A 15,805-nucleotide genomic window follows, 5' to 3' on the forward strand; every position below is an offset into this window, starting at 1 on the left:
GCTGTCATCTGCCCAACCTTAGCCCCTGGAGGGAACGGTATATATAAAGGGTTCAGTAACCTATACGCAGGTGTTGATATCATTTATCTTATCAGCTGGGCTACTCCTGAAAGTGAAATGAGGAGCTATTAATAATCTCTCCAGGAGATCAGGTATGAACCAGGATGGTCTCGCGCAGTCAGGAAAATCTGATGACCCCAACTATATATATCTAGGGTTATCAAATAAGATTAACAAATGGACAAAGAAAGAACAAAACTCTAGATTAAATGCACATGAAGACTTCTTAATACATACCCAACTATTCATTACAACTATCACTTTTGAATTCTTACAAAATAAATGCAAGGCTTCTTATAGGCTTTTGATATTTTGAATGGGTATTATCCACATTATAGATTGTGGTAAAGTAGTATTCATTAAGGACAATTTGTTAATAAAGACAGGCAAAGAGAATTTACAGAAAATACGGGATCATGAATGAAAATTATATTCCTTGCACACAGTTAATAATCAAGCATGCAAAAAAAAATTTACCCGAAATGATATTTCTAAATTTTCTCCTCCCCAGATATCCATGCCACTGTCATACTGTCCAAGTTCACTGAAATAGTTTCTGTTCATGGCAAACAATCCTCCAGCCATTGTAGGTGACCTAGAAAAGGAAAACAATTATCGTATCAATTCTGTAGGCAATTATCTACGTTCTTGTTTTAAAAAACTGAGAGCAGCTTTAGAACATTACTAATAGAAACTAGATTAACTATTATGAAACATTTTGTCTGATTTATGAGGGAATGAGCTGGGCCCCATAACTTAATTTTCTAGATCGCAGTCCCAGGCAAATGAAGGCTACTTTTCTAAGTATCACAAGTACTTCTAAAAATTGATTATAACTACTGTTGACAGAAATCCACCTGAATTATTTAATTCCTTCGACAGTCTCATAGAGCCACGGGGATTAAAAACTGGGCTCCAGGGCCTGCCAAGGAGAGAGCAGACAAACGTCTCACTTTGAATTGGACTCAAACATGTGTTAGACCAGTGGTTCCCCCAGACATTTTTAGCTGTCACAGCTGTGGAGGAGGGGTGCCACTGGCATCTGAAGGGTAGAGGCCAGATATGCTGAACACCCTGCAACGCACAGGGCAGCACCCGCAACGGAGAGCTCTCTGGCCCTAAAGGTCAGTCCTGCCACAGTCGAGAACCCCTGTGTTCCTGAGAACTGACGTGGACGGGCTCCCCAGAGCCTGAGGTGGCTTCCAATGACCTCACTGGCCGAACCGCACCGGGGGCGTGGCGTCTAGTGTTCTGAGCGGCCTCCCAGAAGAGAAGCCAGTCTCTGCAGGAGAAAACACCGCCCCAGGATGAACGTACCTCCATAATTTTTCATATACAATGTCCAGCATTAAACAAAAATAAACAAGCAAACTAACAAATAACCAATCAGGAAGATAAATCACATGAAAGAAAAAAATAAGAGAAACAATCTACAACAGAAACAGATGTGCAGGGGTTGCAGATAACAGAGTTATCAGGCAGAGACTTTAACTGTTCAATATGTTCAAGCATAAAAGACAAGACTGAGAATTTGGCAGATAATTAGATGCTATCAATAAATGAACCAAATTTATGCATCCGAAAGACAGTTCTGACTAAGACAGAAAAAAAAGTCAGCAGCCAATGAGGGATTACCTTCAAAAGAAAAAAAATTAGTTGTTGGCTTCTCACCAGAAACAGTGGAAGCCAGAAGGTTCTTGAATGATACCTTCAAAGTCCTGAAAGAATATACCTGCCAGTCTAGAACTGAACAGCAAGTAAAATTAGTCTTCAAAATAATGGTGAATCAAACAAAAAAGTAAACAAACCCACCACTCTTTCCCCAACTTGATCCATGAGAGTCCCCCTGCCCTCCCCTCTCTGCCTTTGCAGTTGATCGTTCCTCCCTTTTCCCTCAGCTTGAAGCATCTATGTCCAGTGTCTGTGAAATGATGTTTTATCTCAGTGTCTCAGGATAAGAAACGGCAATCATTCCACCAGGTGCTGGAAACTGATTAGCCTTGAGGCAAGGGTTTCTAGGGCCACAACTCAGGGATGTGTATTTAATTACAGGGTCCCCAGAAACCCCTCTCCTGGCTACCACAAGCAACGGCTTCTTTTCTGGTCTTGGGAGCCAGACCTGGACTGTTACCTCAGAGGCAGGGGCCCCAGAGAACACGCTGGGGCTTCCTCTTTGGCCACAGCTGGGCTCCCTTGAGACGTGAAGACTTCTGGCTGTCCTGCAACATGAGCCACAGCAACCCCGGCTCTACCAGCTCACAAGGTGCCTGGTCCCTCTGCCTAATCCAGTCCCCCCCTGAGCCACAGCCTGCTCAGGAATCAGTGGCAGCCTGTGAATCAGGCCAGAGCTTGCTTCAAGCCCAAGAAAAAAGCTGTCTTACTGGTGGAGGCTGGCCTTCCAAATCCTGGAGCCAGCCCTGCCAGCCAGGGGTCATTTTTGCCCTTTGGTGACCACTGTTTTCTTTCTCTGAAATATCTTACAATAGGTGATAATGTCGCTGACTCAAATTTCCATGAAAAGGAAAAAAAAAAAACTACCTCTTGAGTGACGTCCTGGTCTGTTCCTCTCTGAGGAATCTTGTGGGAAAAGAATACTGTTGCTTCTGCTCTGTCTCCACGTTTCTGTTGGGAAAGAAACGCCACCTGCCCTGGGGTGTTGGTGTTTCTGTCTGTGTTGCCATCCCAGCCTGCGGTAGGGGCTTGCGTCTGCGCTGTAATGTCTGTATCATGTCTGGGGAGTCCTTCCCACCTGTCCAGCCAGGGGCTACAACCCCTTGAAGAGGCCTCCATTTCCTTCCGATGATCCAAGGCACAGAGAACACCACCTCCCATGACCCCACCTTCAGGAGCTGTGGTGGCGCATGCATCCATGAGCCTACCCCTGGGCTACCTACCTGGGGCCCACCTCTACCCACAGTCCTGTATAGGAGTTGAGTAAACAGCATATCTCTGAGCCCCTGTCCCCAAAGGGCCGGCCAAGGGCTGCCCGCCAACCTGGCTCCATCAATCCTGCATGACCAAGTGATAGCTGGCGGGCTCTGCTACCCAGGCCCTCTGTACCTCCTACCCTGCCATCTGGCAAGGGATGGGCCCTTTTCTGTGAACTGACAACCTGTGGAAATGTGACCAATTAGTGTGAAATACATGTTTAGCAAACGTTAGGTACTGTAGTTGAACCAATAAATGTGAATCCTTCTGCACGCACGCACGCGCACACACACACACAAAGCGTGAAACAAAGACATTTTCAGAAAGAGAGGAATAATCACCTGAAGGTCCAACCAAAAGAAATACTAAAATGTGTTCTTTAGTCAAAATGAAAATAAATCCTAGATGGAAGCTTGCAGATGCAGAAAGGATAAAAAGTAACATAAAAGGGGAAATATGTGGGTAAACGTAAATGAATAATGTCTTGTAGGGTTAAAAAAAATACACACGTGGGACTTCCCTGGCAGTCCAATGGTTAGGACTCCAAGCTTCCACTGCAGGGGGCCCGGGATGGATCCCTGGGTAGGGAACTAAGATCCTGCAAGCTGTGCGGCACGGCCCAAAAGTACAAAAACACACACCACACCACCACCCCCAAACACGTGTACATTTCAGCAATATAACTTGAAGGGGGATAACTGGAATATGAACATTCTGATATCCTTGCATTGTTTGGAGAAAATACCAATCTATATTACACTTTGATAGGTCAAGTATGAAGGCTGTACTTTCTAAGGTAACCACTAACAGAACAGTAGGTAAGAAACTATAATGTCTAATAATGGGTGGCAGCTGGGAACAGAATAATTGGAATTCAGGCCAAAAGCACGTAAAAGCAGAGAAAACAGAACTTAGAACAGACAGAAAGCAAACAGTACCACTGTAACCATAGACACAAACATGTAAGTAATCAACTAAGCCCTAATTAAAAGACAAAGTTTTCCACACAGGCTTCAAAACGAAACAAAAGCAACTACATGCTGCTTACAGGGACACGTATAAATGTGTGACCACAGGAAGACTGACAGCAAAAGGGACACTATTCTAGAAGTACAGAATTAAATACAATTCATAATGATAAATGGTTTCATCACCAGAAGATTTAATAATTCTAAACTGTCATGCATCTATTAACAGAGCCTCAAAATATATGAATAAAATATATAAAGAACTACAAGGAGAAACAGACACACAATTGTAGTGGGAAATTAATATACCATTTTCAATAACTGACAACACGTGAATTAAAAATTAATAAAAATATAGAATATTTGAACAACACAATAAATGACCCAACAAATACAGCATCTCATCCTTAACAACTGCAGAAAACACAAATTCTGACCACAGTATAAGCTAGGATTAAATAACGACTATAAAGTTTCCGTATGCCTGTAAAATAATAAATGCACTGCTAAATAACCTACAGGTCAGAGAAGACATAACAATGAAAATATTTTGAAATAAATGACAGTAGGCCTCTGCTTGTGACCTGGGCCTCTGTTTGTGACCTGCGGAGAAGGGGAGAGGCAGCACGTTGAAAGGAGGGCCTCTGCAGTGTGGAGTTCCGAGTTTGGAGGTTATTACAGAGTACTGAGCAGAGTCCTCTGTGCTATACAATACACCAGAAATACATCTACACGTGGAGCAACTCCTACAGAACACCTACTGAACGCTGGCAGAGGACCTCAGACCTCCCAAAAGGCAAGAAACTCCCCACGTACCTGGGTAGGGCAAAAGAAAGAAAAAACAAGAAAAAACAGAGACAAAAGAATAGGGACGGGACCTGCACCAGTGGGAGGGAGCTGTGAAGGAGGAAAGGTTCCCACACACTAGGAAGCCCCTTCGCGGGCGGAGACTGCGGGTGGTGGAGGAGGGAGCTTCGGGCCGCGAAGGAGAGCACAGCAACAGGGGCGCGGGGGGCAAAGCGGGGAGATTCTCGCACAGAGGATTGGTGTGGACCAGCACTCACCAGCCCGAGAGGCTTGTCTGCTCACCCGCCGGGCCGGGCAGGGCTGGGAGCCGAGGCTCGGGCTTCGGTCGGAGCACAGGGAGAGGACTGGGTGTTGGCGGCGTGAACACAGCCTGCAGAGGGTTAGTGCGCCACGGCTGGCCGGGAGGGAGTCCAGGAAAAGGTCTGGAGCTGCCGAAAAGGCAGGAGACTTTTTCTTCCCTCTTTGTTTCCTGGTGCGCGAGGAGAGGGGAGTAAGAGCGCTGCTTAAAGGAGCTCCAGAGACGGGCACGAGCCGTGGCTAAAAGCGCGGAGCCCAGAGACGGGCGGGAGACGCTAAGGCTGCTGCCGCCGCCACCAAGGGGCCTGTGTGCGAGCACACGTCACTATCCACACCCCTCTTCCGGGGAGCCTGTGCAGCCCGCCACTGCCAGGTTCCCGGGATCCAGGGACAACTTCCCCGAGAGAACGCACGGCGGGCCTCAGGCTGGTGCAACAAATGTCACGCTGGCCTCTGCTACCGCAGGCTCGCCCTGCACTCCGTGCCCCTCCCTCCCACCGGCCTAAGTGAGCCAGAGCCCCCGAATCAGCGGCTCCTTTAACCCCGTCCTGTCTGAGCAAAAAACAGGCGCCCTCCAGCGACCTACACGCAGAGGCGGGGCCAAATCCAAAGCTGAGCCCCTGGGAGCTGTGAGAACAAAGAAGAGAAAGGGAAATCTCTCCCAGCAGCCTCAGGGGCAGCGGATTAAAGCTCCACAATCAACTTGATGTACCTGCATCTGTGGAACACCTGAATAGACGAGGAACCATCCCAAATTAAGGAGGTGGACTTTGAGAGCAAGATTTGTGATTTTTTTCCCCTTTTCCTCTTTGTGTGAGTGTGTATGTGTATGCTTCTGTGTGAGATTTTGTCTGTATAGTTTTGCTTCCACCATTTGTCCTAGGATTCTATCCGTCAGTTTTCGTTTTTTTAAAAAATTTTTTTCTTAATAATTAATTTTAATAACTTTATTTTACTTTATCCCCTTTCTTTCTTTCCCTTTCTTTCTTTCTTCCTTTCTTTCCTTTCTTTCTCTTTCCTTCCTTCCTTCCCTCCCTCCTTTAGACAACAAATTATCCCAAATTGAGGAGGTGGGCTTTGAGAGCAAGATTTATGATTTTTTCCCCTTTTCCTCTTTGTGTGAGTGTGTATGTGTATGCTTCTGTGTGAGATTTTGTCTGTATAGCTTTGCTTCCACCATTTGTCCTAAGGTTCTATCCGTCCGTTTTTTTTTAATAATTATTTTTTAATTTAATAACTTTATTTTATTTTACTTTTTTATTTTACTTTATCTTCTTTCTTTCTTTCTTTTTTCCTTCCTTCCCTCCTCCCTCCCTCCTTTCTTTCCTTGTTTCCTTTTCTTCTTTCTTTCTTTCTTCCTTCCCTCCTTTCCTTCCTTCCTTCTTTCCTTCCTTTCTTTTTTCTTTCTTACTTCTACTAATTCTTTCTCTCTACTTTTTCTCCCTTTTGTTCTGAGCCGTGTGGATGAAAGGCTCTTGGTACTGCAGCCAGGAGTCAGTGCTGTGCCTCTGAGGTGGGAGAGCCAACTTCAGGACACTGGTCAACAAGAGACCTCCCAGCTCCACATAATATCAAACGGTGAAAATCTCCCAGAGATCTCCATCTCAACACCAGCACCCAGCTTCACTCAACGACCAGCAAGCTACAGTGCTGGACACCTTATGCCAAACAACTAGCAAAACAGGAACACAACCCCACCCCATTAGCAGAGAGGCTGCCTAAAATCATAATAAGGCCACAGACACCCCAAAACACACCACCAGACGTGGACCTGCCCACCAGAAAGACAAGATCCAGCCTCATCCACCAGAACACAGGCACTAGTCCCCTCCAACAGGAAGCCTACACAAGCCACTGAACCAACCTTAGCCACTGGGGACAGACATCAAAAACAACCGGAACTACGAACCGGCAGCCTGCAAAAAGGAGACCCCAAACACAGTAAGATAAGCAAAATGAGAAGACAGAAAAACACACAGCAGATGAAGGAGCAAGATAAAAACCCACCAGACCAAACAAATGAAGAGGAAATAGGCAGTCTACCTGAAAAAGAATTCAGAATAATGATAGTAAGGATGATCCGAAATCTTGGAAATAGAATAGACAAAATGCAAGAAACAGTTAACAAGGACCTAGAAGAAATAAAGATGAAACAAACAATGATAAACAACACAATAAATGAAATGAAAAATACTCTAGAAGGGATCAATAGCAGAATAACTGAGGCAGAAGAACGGATAACTGACCTGGAAGATGAAATAGTGGAAATAACTACTGCAGAGCAGAATAAAGAAAAAAGAATGAAAAGAACTGAGGAGAGTATCAGGGACCTCTGGGACAACATTAAACACACCAACATTCGAATTATAGGGGTTCCAGAGGAAGAAGAGAAAAAGAAAGGGACTGAGAAAATATTTGAAGAGATTATAGTTGAAAACTTCCCTAATATGGGAAAGGAAATAGTTAAACAAGTCCAGGAAGCACAGAGAGTCCCATACAGGATAAATCCAAGGAGAAATACACCAAGACACATATTAATCAAACTGTCAAAAATTAAATAGAAAGAAAACATATTAAAAGCAGCAAGGGAAAAACAACAAATAACACACAAGGGAATCCCCATAAGGTTAACAGCTGATCTCTCAGCAGAAACCCTGCAAGCCAGAAGGGAGTGGCAGGACATATTGAAAGTGTTGAAGGAGAAAAACCTGCAACCAAGATTACTCTACCCAACAAGGATCTCATTCAGATTTGATGGAGAAATTAAAACCTTTACAGACAAGCAAAAGCTGAGAGAGTTCAGCACCACCAAACCAGCTTTACAACAAATGCTCAAGGATCTTCTCTAGGCAAGAAACACAAAAGAAGGAAAAGACCTACAATAATGAACACAAAACAATTTAGAAAATGGGAATAGGAACATACATATCGATAATTACCTTAAATGCAAATGGACTAAATGCTCCCACCAAAAGACACAGATTGGCTGAATGGATACAAAAACAAGACCCATATATATGCTGTCTACAAGAGACCCACTTCAGACCTAGAGACACATAGAGACTGAAAGTAAGGGGATGGAAAAAGATATTCCCTGCAAATGGAAGCCAAAAGAAAGCTGGAGTAGCAATTCTCATATCAGACAAAATAGACTTTAAAATACAGACTATTAGAAGAGACAAAGAAGGACACTACATAATGATCAAGGGATCGATCCAAGAAGAAGATATAACAATTGTAAATATTTATGCACCCAACATAGGAGCACCTCAATACATAAGGCAAATACTAACAGCCATAAAAGGGGAAATCGACAGTAACACATTCATAGTAGGGGACTTTAACACCCCACTTTCACCAATGGACAGATCATCCAAAATGAAAATAAATAAGGAAACACAAGCTTTAAATGATACATTAAACAAGATGGACTTAATTGATATTTATAGGACACTCCATCCAAAAACAACAGAATACACATTTTTCTAAAGTGTTCATGGAACATTCTCCAGGATAGATCATATCTTGGGTCACAAATCAAGCCTTGGTAAATTTAGGAAAACTGAAATTGTATCAAGTATCTTTTCCGACCATAACACCATGAGACTAGATATTAATTACAGGAAAAGATCTGTAAAAAATACACATGGAGGCTAAACAATACACTACTTAATAATGAAGTGATCACTGAAGAAATCGAAGAGGAAATTAAAAACTACCTAGAAACAAATGACAATGGAGACACGACGACCCAAAACCTATGGGATGCAGCAAAAGCAGCTCTAAGAGGGAAGTTTATAGCAATACAAGCCCACCTTAAGAAACAGGAAACACCTCAAATAAACAACCTAACCTTGCACCTAAAGCAATTAGAGAAAGAAGAACAAAAAAACCCCAAAGTTAGCAGAAGGAAAGAAATCATAAAAATCAGATCAGAAAAAAATGAAAAAGAAATGAAGGAAACAATAGCAAAGATCAATAAAACTAAAAGCTGGTTCTTTGAGAAGATAAACAAAATTGATAAACCATTAGCCAGACTCATCAAGAAAAAAAGGGAGAAGACTCAAATCAACAGAATTAGAAATGAAAAAGGAGAAGTAACAACTGACACTGCAGAAATACAAAGGATCATGAGAGATTACTACAAGCAACTCTATGCCAATAAAATGGACAATCTGGAAGAAATGGACAAATTCTTAGAAATGCACAACCTGCCAAGACTGAATCAGGAAGAAATAGAAACTATGAACAGACCAATCACAAGCACTGAAATTGAAACTCTGATTAAAAATCTTCCAATAAACAAAAGCCCAGGACCAGATGGCTTCACAGGCGAATTCTATCAAACATTTAGAGAAGAGCTAACACCTATCCTTCTCAAACTCTTCCAAAATATAGCAGAGGGAGGAACACTCCCAAATTCATTCTATGAGGCCACCATCACCTTGATACCAAAACCAGACAAGGATGTCACAAAGAAAGAAAACTCAGGCCAATATCACTGATGAACATAGAAGCAAAAATCCTCAACAGAAGACTAGCAAACAGAATCCAACAGCACATTAAAAGGATCATACACCATGATCAAGTGGGGTTTATCCCAGGAATGCAAGGATTCTTCAATATATGCAAATCAATCAATGTGATACACCATATTAACATATTGGAGGATAAAAACCATATGATCATCTCAATAGATGCAGAGAAAGCTTCTGACAAAGTTCAACACCGATTTATGATAAAAACTCTCCAGAAAGTAGGCATAGAGGGAACTTTCCTCAACATGATAAAGGCCATATATGACAAACCCACAGCCAACATCGTCCTCAATGGTGAAAAACTGAAAGCATTTCCACTAAGATCAGGAACAAGACAAGGTTGCCCACTCCCACCACTCTTATTCAACATAGTTTTGGAAGTTTTAGCCACAGCAATCAGAGAAGAAAAGGAAATAAAAGGAATCCAAATTGGAAAAGAAGAAGTAAAGCTGTCACTGTTTGCAGATGACATGATACTATACACAGAGGATCCTAAAGATGCTTCCAGAAAACTACTAGAGCTAATCAATGAATTTGGCAAAGTAGCAGGATACAAAATTAATGCACAGAAATCTCTGGCATTCGTATACACTAATGATGAAAAATCTGAAAGTGAAATCAAGAAAACACTCCCATTTACCACTGCAACAAAAAGAATAAAATATCTAGGAATAAACCTACCAAAGGAGACAAAAGACCTGTAGGCAGAAAATTATAAGACATTGATGAAAGAAATTAAAGGTGATACAAATAGATGGTGAGATATACCATGTTCTTGGATTGGAAGAATCAACATTGTGAAAATGACTCTACTACCCAAAGCAATCTACAGATTCAATGCAATCCCTATAAAACTACCAATGGCATTTTTCACAGAACTAGAACAAAAAATTTCACAATTTGTATGGAAACACAAAAGACCCCGAATAGCCAAAGCAATCTTGAGAACGAAAAACGGAGCTGGAGGAATCAGGCTCCCTGACTTCAGACTATACTACAAAGCTACAGTAATCAAGACAGTATGGTACTGGCACAAAAACAGAAAGATCAATGGAACAGGATAGAAAGCCCAGAGATAAACCCACACACATATGGTCACCTTATCTTTGATAAAGGAGGGAGGAATGTACAGTGGAGAAAGGACAGCCTCTTCAATAAGTGGTGCTGGGAAAACTGGACAGCTACATGTAAAAGTATGGGATTAGATCACTCCCTAACACCATACACAAAAAAAAGCTCAAAATGGATTAAAGACCTAAATGTAAGGCCAGAAACTATCAAACTCTTAGAGGAAAACATAGGCAGAACACTCTGTGACATAAATCACAGCAAGATCCTTTTTGACCCTCCTCCTAGAGAAATGGAAATAAAAACAAAAATAAACAAATGGGACCTAATGAAACTTCAAAGCTTTTGCACAGCAAAGGAAACCATAAACAAGACCAAAAGACAACCCTCAGAATGGGAGAAAATATTTGCAAATGAAGCAACTGACAAAGGATTAATTTCCAAAATTTATAAGCAGCTCATGCAGCTCAATAACAAAAAAACAAACAACCCAATCCAAAAATGGGCAGAAGACCTAAATAGACATTTCTCCAAAGATATACAGACTGCCAACAAACACATGAAAGGATGCTCAACATCATTAATCATTAGAGAAATGCAAATCAAAACTACAATGAGATATCATCTCACACCAGTCAGAATGGCCATCATCAAAAAATCTAGAAACAATAAATGCTGGAGAGGGTGTGGAGAAAAGGGAACACTCTTGCACTGCTGGTGGGACTGTGAACTGGTACAGCCACTATGGAGAACAGTATGAAGGTTCCTTAGAAAACTACAAATAGAACTACCATATGACCCAGCAATCCCACTACTGGGCATATACCCTGAGAAAACCATAATTCAAAAAGAGTCATGTACCAAAATGTTTATTGCAGCTCTATTTACAATAGCCCGGAGATAGAAACAACCTAAGTGCCCACCATTGGATGAATGGATAAAGAAGATGTGGCACATATATACAATGGAATATTACTCAGCCATAAAAAGAAACGAAATTGAGCTATCTGTATTGAGGTGGATAGACCTAGAGTCTGTCATACAGAGTGAAGTAAGTCAGAAAGAGAAAGACAAATACCGTATGCTAACACATATATATGGAATTTAAGAAAAAAAAAATGTCATGAAGAACCTAGGGGTAAGACGGGAATAAAGACACAGACCTACTGGAGAACGGAATTGAGGATATGGGGAGGGAGAAGGGTGAGCTGTGACAAAGCGAGAGAGAGGCAGGGACATATATACACTACCAAACGTAAGGTAGATGGCTAGTGGGAAGCAGCCGCATAGCACAGGGATATCAGCTCGGTGCTTTGTGACCGCCTGGAGGGGTGGGATAGGGAGGGTGGGAGGGAGGGAGACGCAGGAGGGAAGAGATATGGGAACATATGTGTATGTATAACTGATTCACTTTGTTATAAAGCAGAAGCTAACACACCACTGTAAAGCAATTATACCCCAATAAAGATGTTAAAAAAAATGACAATAAAAAATGATATATCACAGTTTGTGGGATGCAGCTAAAGCCATGATCAGAAGAAAATTTATCATCTTAAATACATGTATTAGAAAAGAAAAAAGGCTAAAAATTTTAAAAATCTAAATATCCAACTCAAGAAGTTAGCAACCTTGATATAATAAAAGTGAAACAGCCTACAGCCGAAAGGGGAGAAAAAGTGGAAAAAAGGAGAAAGCGGTGCTCATAGCCTCATTGTTCAAGGAAGAATGTCAAATGATGCCGTCGAAAGTCAACAGAACGGGGCTTCCCTGGTGGCGCAGTGGTTGGGAATCCGCCTGCCAATGCAGGGGACATGGGTTCGAGCCCTGGTCCAGGAAGATCCCACATGACGCGGAGCAACTAAGCCCGTGCGCCACAACTACTGAGCCTGCTACTCTGGAGCCTGCAAGCCACAACTGCTGAGCCTGTGTGCCACAACTACTGAGCCTGCATGCCACAACTACTGAAGCCCGTGCACCTAGAGGCCGTGCTCTGCAACAAGAGAAGCCACCGCAATGAGAAGCCCGTGCACCGCAGCGAGGAGTGGCCCCCGCTCGTTGCAGCTAGAGAGAGCCCACGTGCAGCAACAAAGACCCAACGCAGACAAAAAAAAAAAAAGTCAGAACAAGAAACAGATTTTTTTTTTTTAAGTATCAAAAGTAACCAGTACAGTAACTAAAAACTCATCCTACAACAATAAAGGGAACATGGGAGTGATGTAAATGAGCTAAATCTTCATTTTTCCAACAGAGAGGCCTATAGTTGGTTTTATGTTGAAAAGAGGACTATGCATATAATTTAGAGTTCAGGAAGTAAGGAATGGAAGACCAAAACTAAAAGTGGTTAAAAGAATTTGCCTCTGGGGAGAAGGACTGAGAATGGGGAGGGAGGGTTAGAGCCAGCCACTTCTCATCCTAAGTTGTTCTATACTGTTTGACTTATTACTGTGAATATATGTTTTTGATTAAAAATATTAAAAATTAAACAATGAAAAACAAATACCCATGAAGATGATGAAATAGGCAAAAACTGGCCACTGCCCTGTAACTACGAATGAGAACACATGTAGCAACAGTCCAAGGAACTTTCTCTTGCACTGGCAAAGGGAAGCTGAAAATGGGGTCAGTGCTCCTGTCTGCCTCCAATCACAGTACGTGAAGTCGTGGAGCCCAGAAACATAGAGCGACAGTCCCCAGGTGCAGCCCTGCTCTCCTGAGAGATGTGCTCCAGCATCTAACTCCCACCTGCAAGGCTGGGGAGCAGAGGGTAGAGACCCGCACTGAAAGCCCTGGTAGGAAGAAGGGTTACAAGCACGTGAAGACTAGAAGAAAACTGAGAGCTGGGTGTGCTTTTTTCACGGACTTCACAAAGAACTGCAACAGGTTCTCTCACAAAGCCTGAGAACAGGAGACAACCCCACCCTGCCAGGAGAGCACCTCAGCCACCTGAGCTGGCCCAGCTCTCTATCAGCCTCCCCTCCAAGTCTGGTTCAGATGAAAGGAAGCTGGCAAGTACCCAAAGGCTAGCTGAGGAGCCAATGGCGTTCTAGTCGCCTGAGGTGTGGGGAAAACGTTATCAACTAAAGGTGAAGACAGGCATGCCTATGACTGGGCAGTTTCACTCCTGTAAGCTAGAAGCCATGAGTAAGAATGCTGACAACAGCACTACTTGTAAGGTGGAAAAACGACTGAAAACAACCCAAATGCCCTGCCCACAGTAAACCGGATAAATGTTATGATACATGAGTATAACAGAATATTATACAGCAATAAAAATGAATCAACTATACAGTGCAGCACAGAGGCTTTTAACGCAATACTGACTAAAAGAAGACAGTGATGAGTCCCATGGCTTCCTTTACATGAAGTCCAAGAACAGGGAACTGGACTACATTACATCATTTAGAAATCATACATGGGGGGTACAACTCTCCAGGAGAGCAGGGAAATGATGAGTGGGTCAGGGTAATGACACCTCTAAGGACAAGGGCAGGGGCTGTGACCAGGGAGGGGTATACAGGGGGCATGTGGGTGCTATTTCTTGACTTGGTGGTACTTTCAGTGTTCACACTATAATCATTTATTAAATCGTATGCATGTATACATATATACTTTTTACATATGCTATTTTTTACAGTAAAAAAGTTTTAAAAAGGGACTTCCCTGGTAGTCCAGTGGTTAAGAATCCACCTTCCAGTGCAGGGGATGTGGGTTTGATCCCTGATTGGGGAACTAAGATCCCACATGCCATGGGACAACTAAGCCCACACACCACAACTACTGAGCCTGCATGCTCTAGAGCCGGTGCACCACAACTAGAGAGCCTGCATGCCTCAACTACTGAGCCCATGCGCTCTGGAGCCTGTGTGCCACAACTAGAGAGCCTGCGTGCTGCAACTACTGAGCCCACATGCTCTGGAGCCCGCACGCCACAACGAAAAGACCCCGCGTGCCGCAACTAAGACCCAATGCAGCCAAATAAATGAGTATTTTTTAAAAGCTGTATTAAAAAAAAAAGTTTAAAAGAAAGAGTAGGTCTAAGAACTTTAAAAAGTACAAATACAGACAAACGTCTCTGAAATCTACGAGAAATTTAAAAGAAAACAAAAATAAGGAGAAATAACATATAAGAGATTTATAATATGAGAGAATACGGATGAAAATTGAAAATAATTCACATACAATGACTCAGTAATTGTACGAGTGGGAATCCATCCTAAAATCCTAATTATAGAAAAGGCTTATGTATTAAATGTTCTTCACAGTACCACTCACACTAGCAAAGAACTGAAGATGTGTTAACGACCAATGCAATAACCATGGTATGTGATATAAACAACACAGCACAGGGGGTCCTCCCAGGCTATACTATGCAACAATTATCCCGGGATATTGTTGACTTCTTCTGCTTTTCTCACTAAGATATAAATCCTTGAGGGCCTGGACAATTTCTTATTCATAAATCTTTCCTTGGGACTTGGCAGAGTACGTAAAATGCGGTAAGCACTCAAAAATTTTTAACGGACAAACAAGTTAAGCCAACACTTTTGCTTCCTGCAAAGAAAAAGGAATTATCTTTGAGTATGTTTCCTCTTTCGGGAATTTTTCACACATACAGGAGAAATCTTACTTTATTGGTGCAGTAGCTCCGTCTGTTCCTCCGAGCTCAGAAAGGGGAACGAGGTCCCATTTGAAGTGCAGCCCCCAGTTGAATCCTCCCCGCACCACAGGGGACGAGCTGTAGGCCAGCGTGTCAGCGCTGATGATGTCGATCACCGGGCACACCACCATTTGCCGGTCCTCCCGGATGGCAGCCAGCAGGGGCTGCAGCCACATCACATTCACCTCACAGTGGCTGTCCAGGAACACCAGGACTTCTCCTGGGGAGGCAAACAATAGGGGCCCTGAGAGCTGCACCACACTCAAGTTAGGTATGGCCACCAGTTCAAGTGCGGATGCATTTACAGGTGTGAAAGGTAGCTGCCACCCTTCCAGCCCAAACTATTAAACCGGTACTCAGAAGTCTGTTAGCCAGGAATTCTGTCTGAAGTGCACTGCTATGATTGAAGAACATATGCAAACAATATGCACAACCTGTGAAAAAATTTACATATTCTCCTCAGTAAAAAGATTCAAAATCTC

At 42.8% G+C, this 15,805-nt stretch overlaps 1 protein-coding gene across 6 annotated transcripts in view; it reads right to left on the minus strand.

Moving 5' to 3' along the window:
- Positions 1-15,805, minus strand: part of GALNT11 (polypeptide N-acetylgalactosaminyltransferase 11) — a 54,734-nt gene that overhangs the window by 7,454 nt on the left and 31,475 nt on the right. For all 6 annotated transcript variants that reach the window (XM_030854278.2, XM_030854277.2, XM_060305077.2 and 3 more), the window contains exons 6-7: positions 15,294-15,543; positions 538-655 (exon numbers count right to left, since the gene is read on the minus strand). In XM_030854278.2, coding sequence (XP_030710138.1) covers positions 538-655; positions 15,294-15,543 — 368 coding nt within the window. The remainder of the gene's footprint in view (positions 1-537; positions 656-15,293; positions 15,544-15,805) is intronic.

The sequence above is a fragment of the Globicephala melas genome, chromosome 9 (genome assembly GCF_963455315.2).
Source record: "Globicephala melas chromosome 9, mGloMel1.2, whole genome shotgun sequence".
Taxonomy (NCBI): domain Eukaryota; kingdom Metazoa; phylum Chordata; class Mammalia; order Artiodactyla; family Delphinidae; genus Globicephala; species Globicephala melas.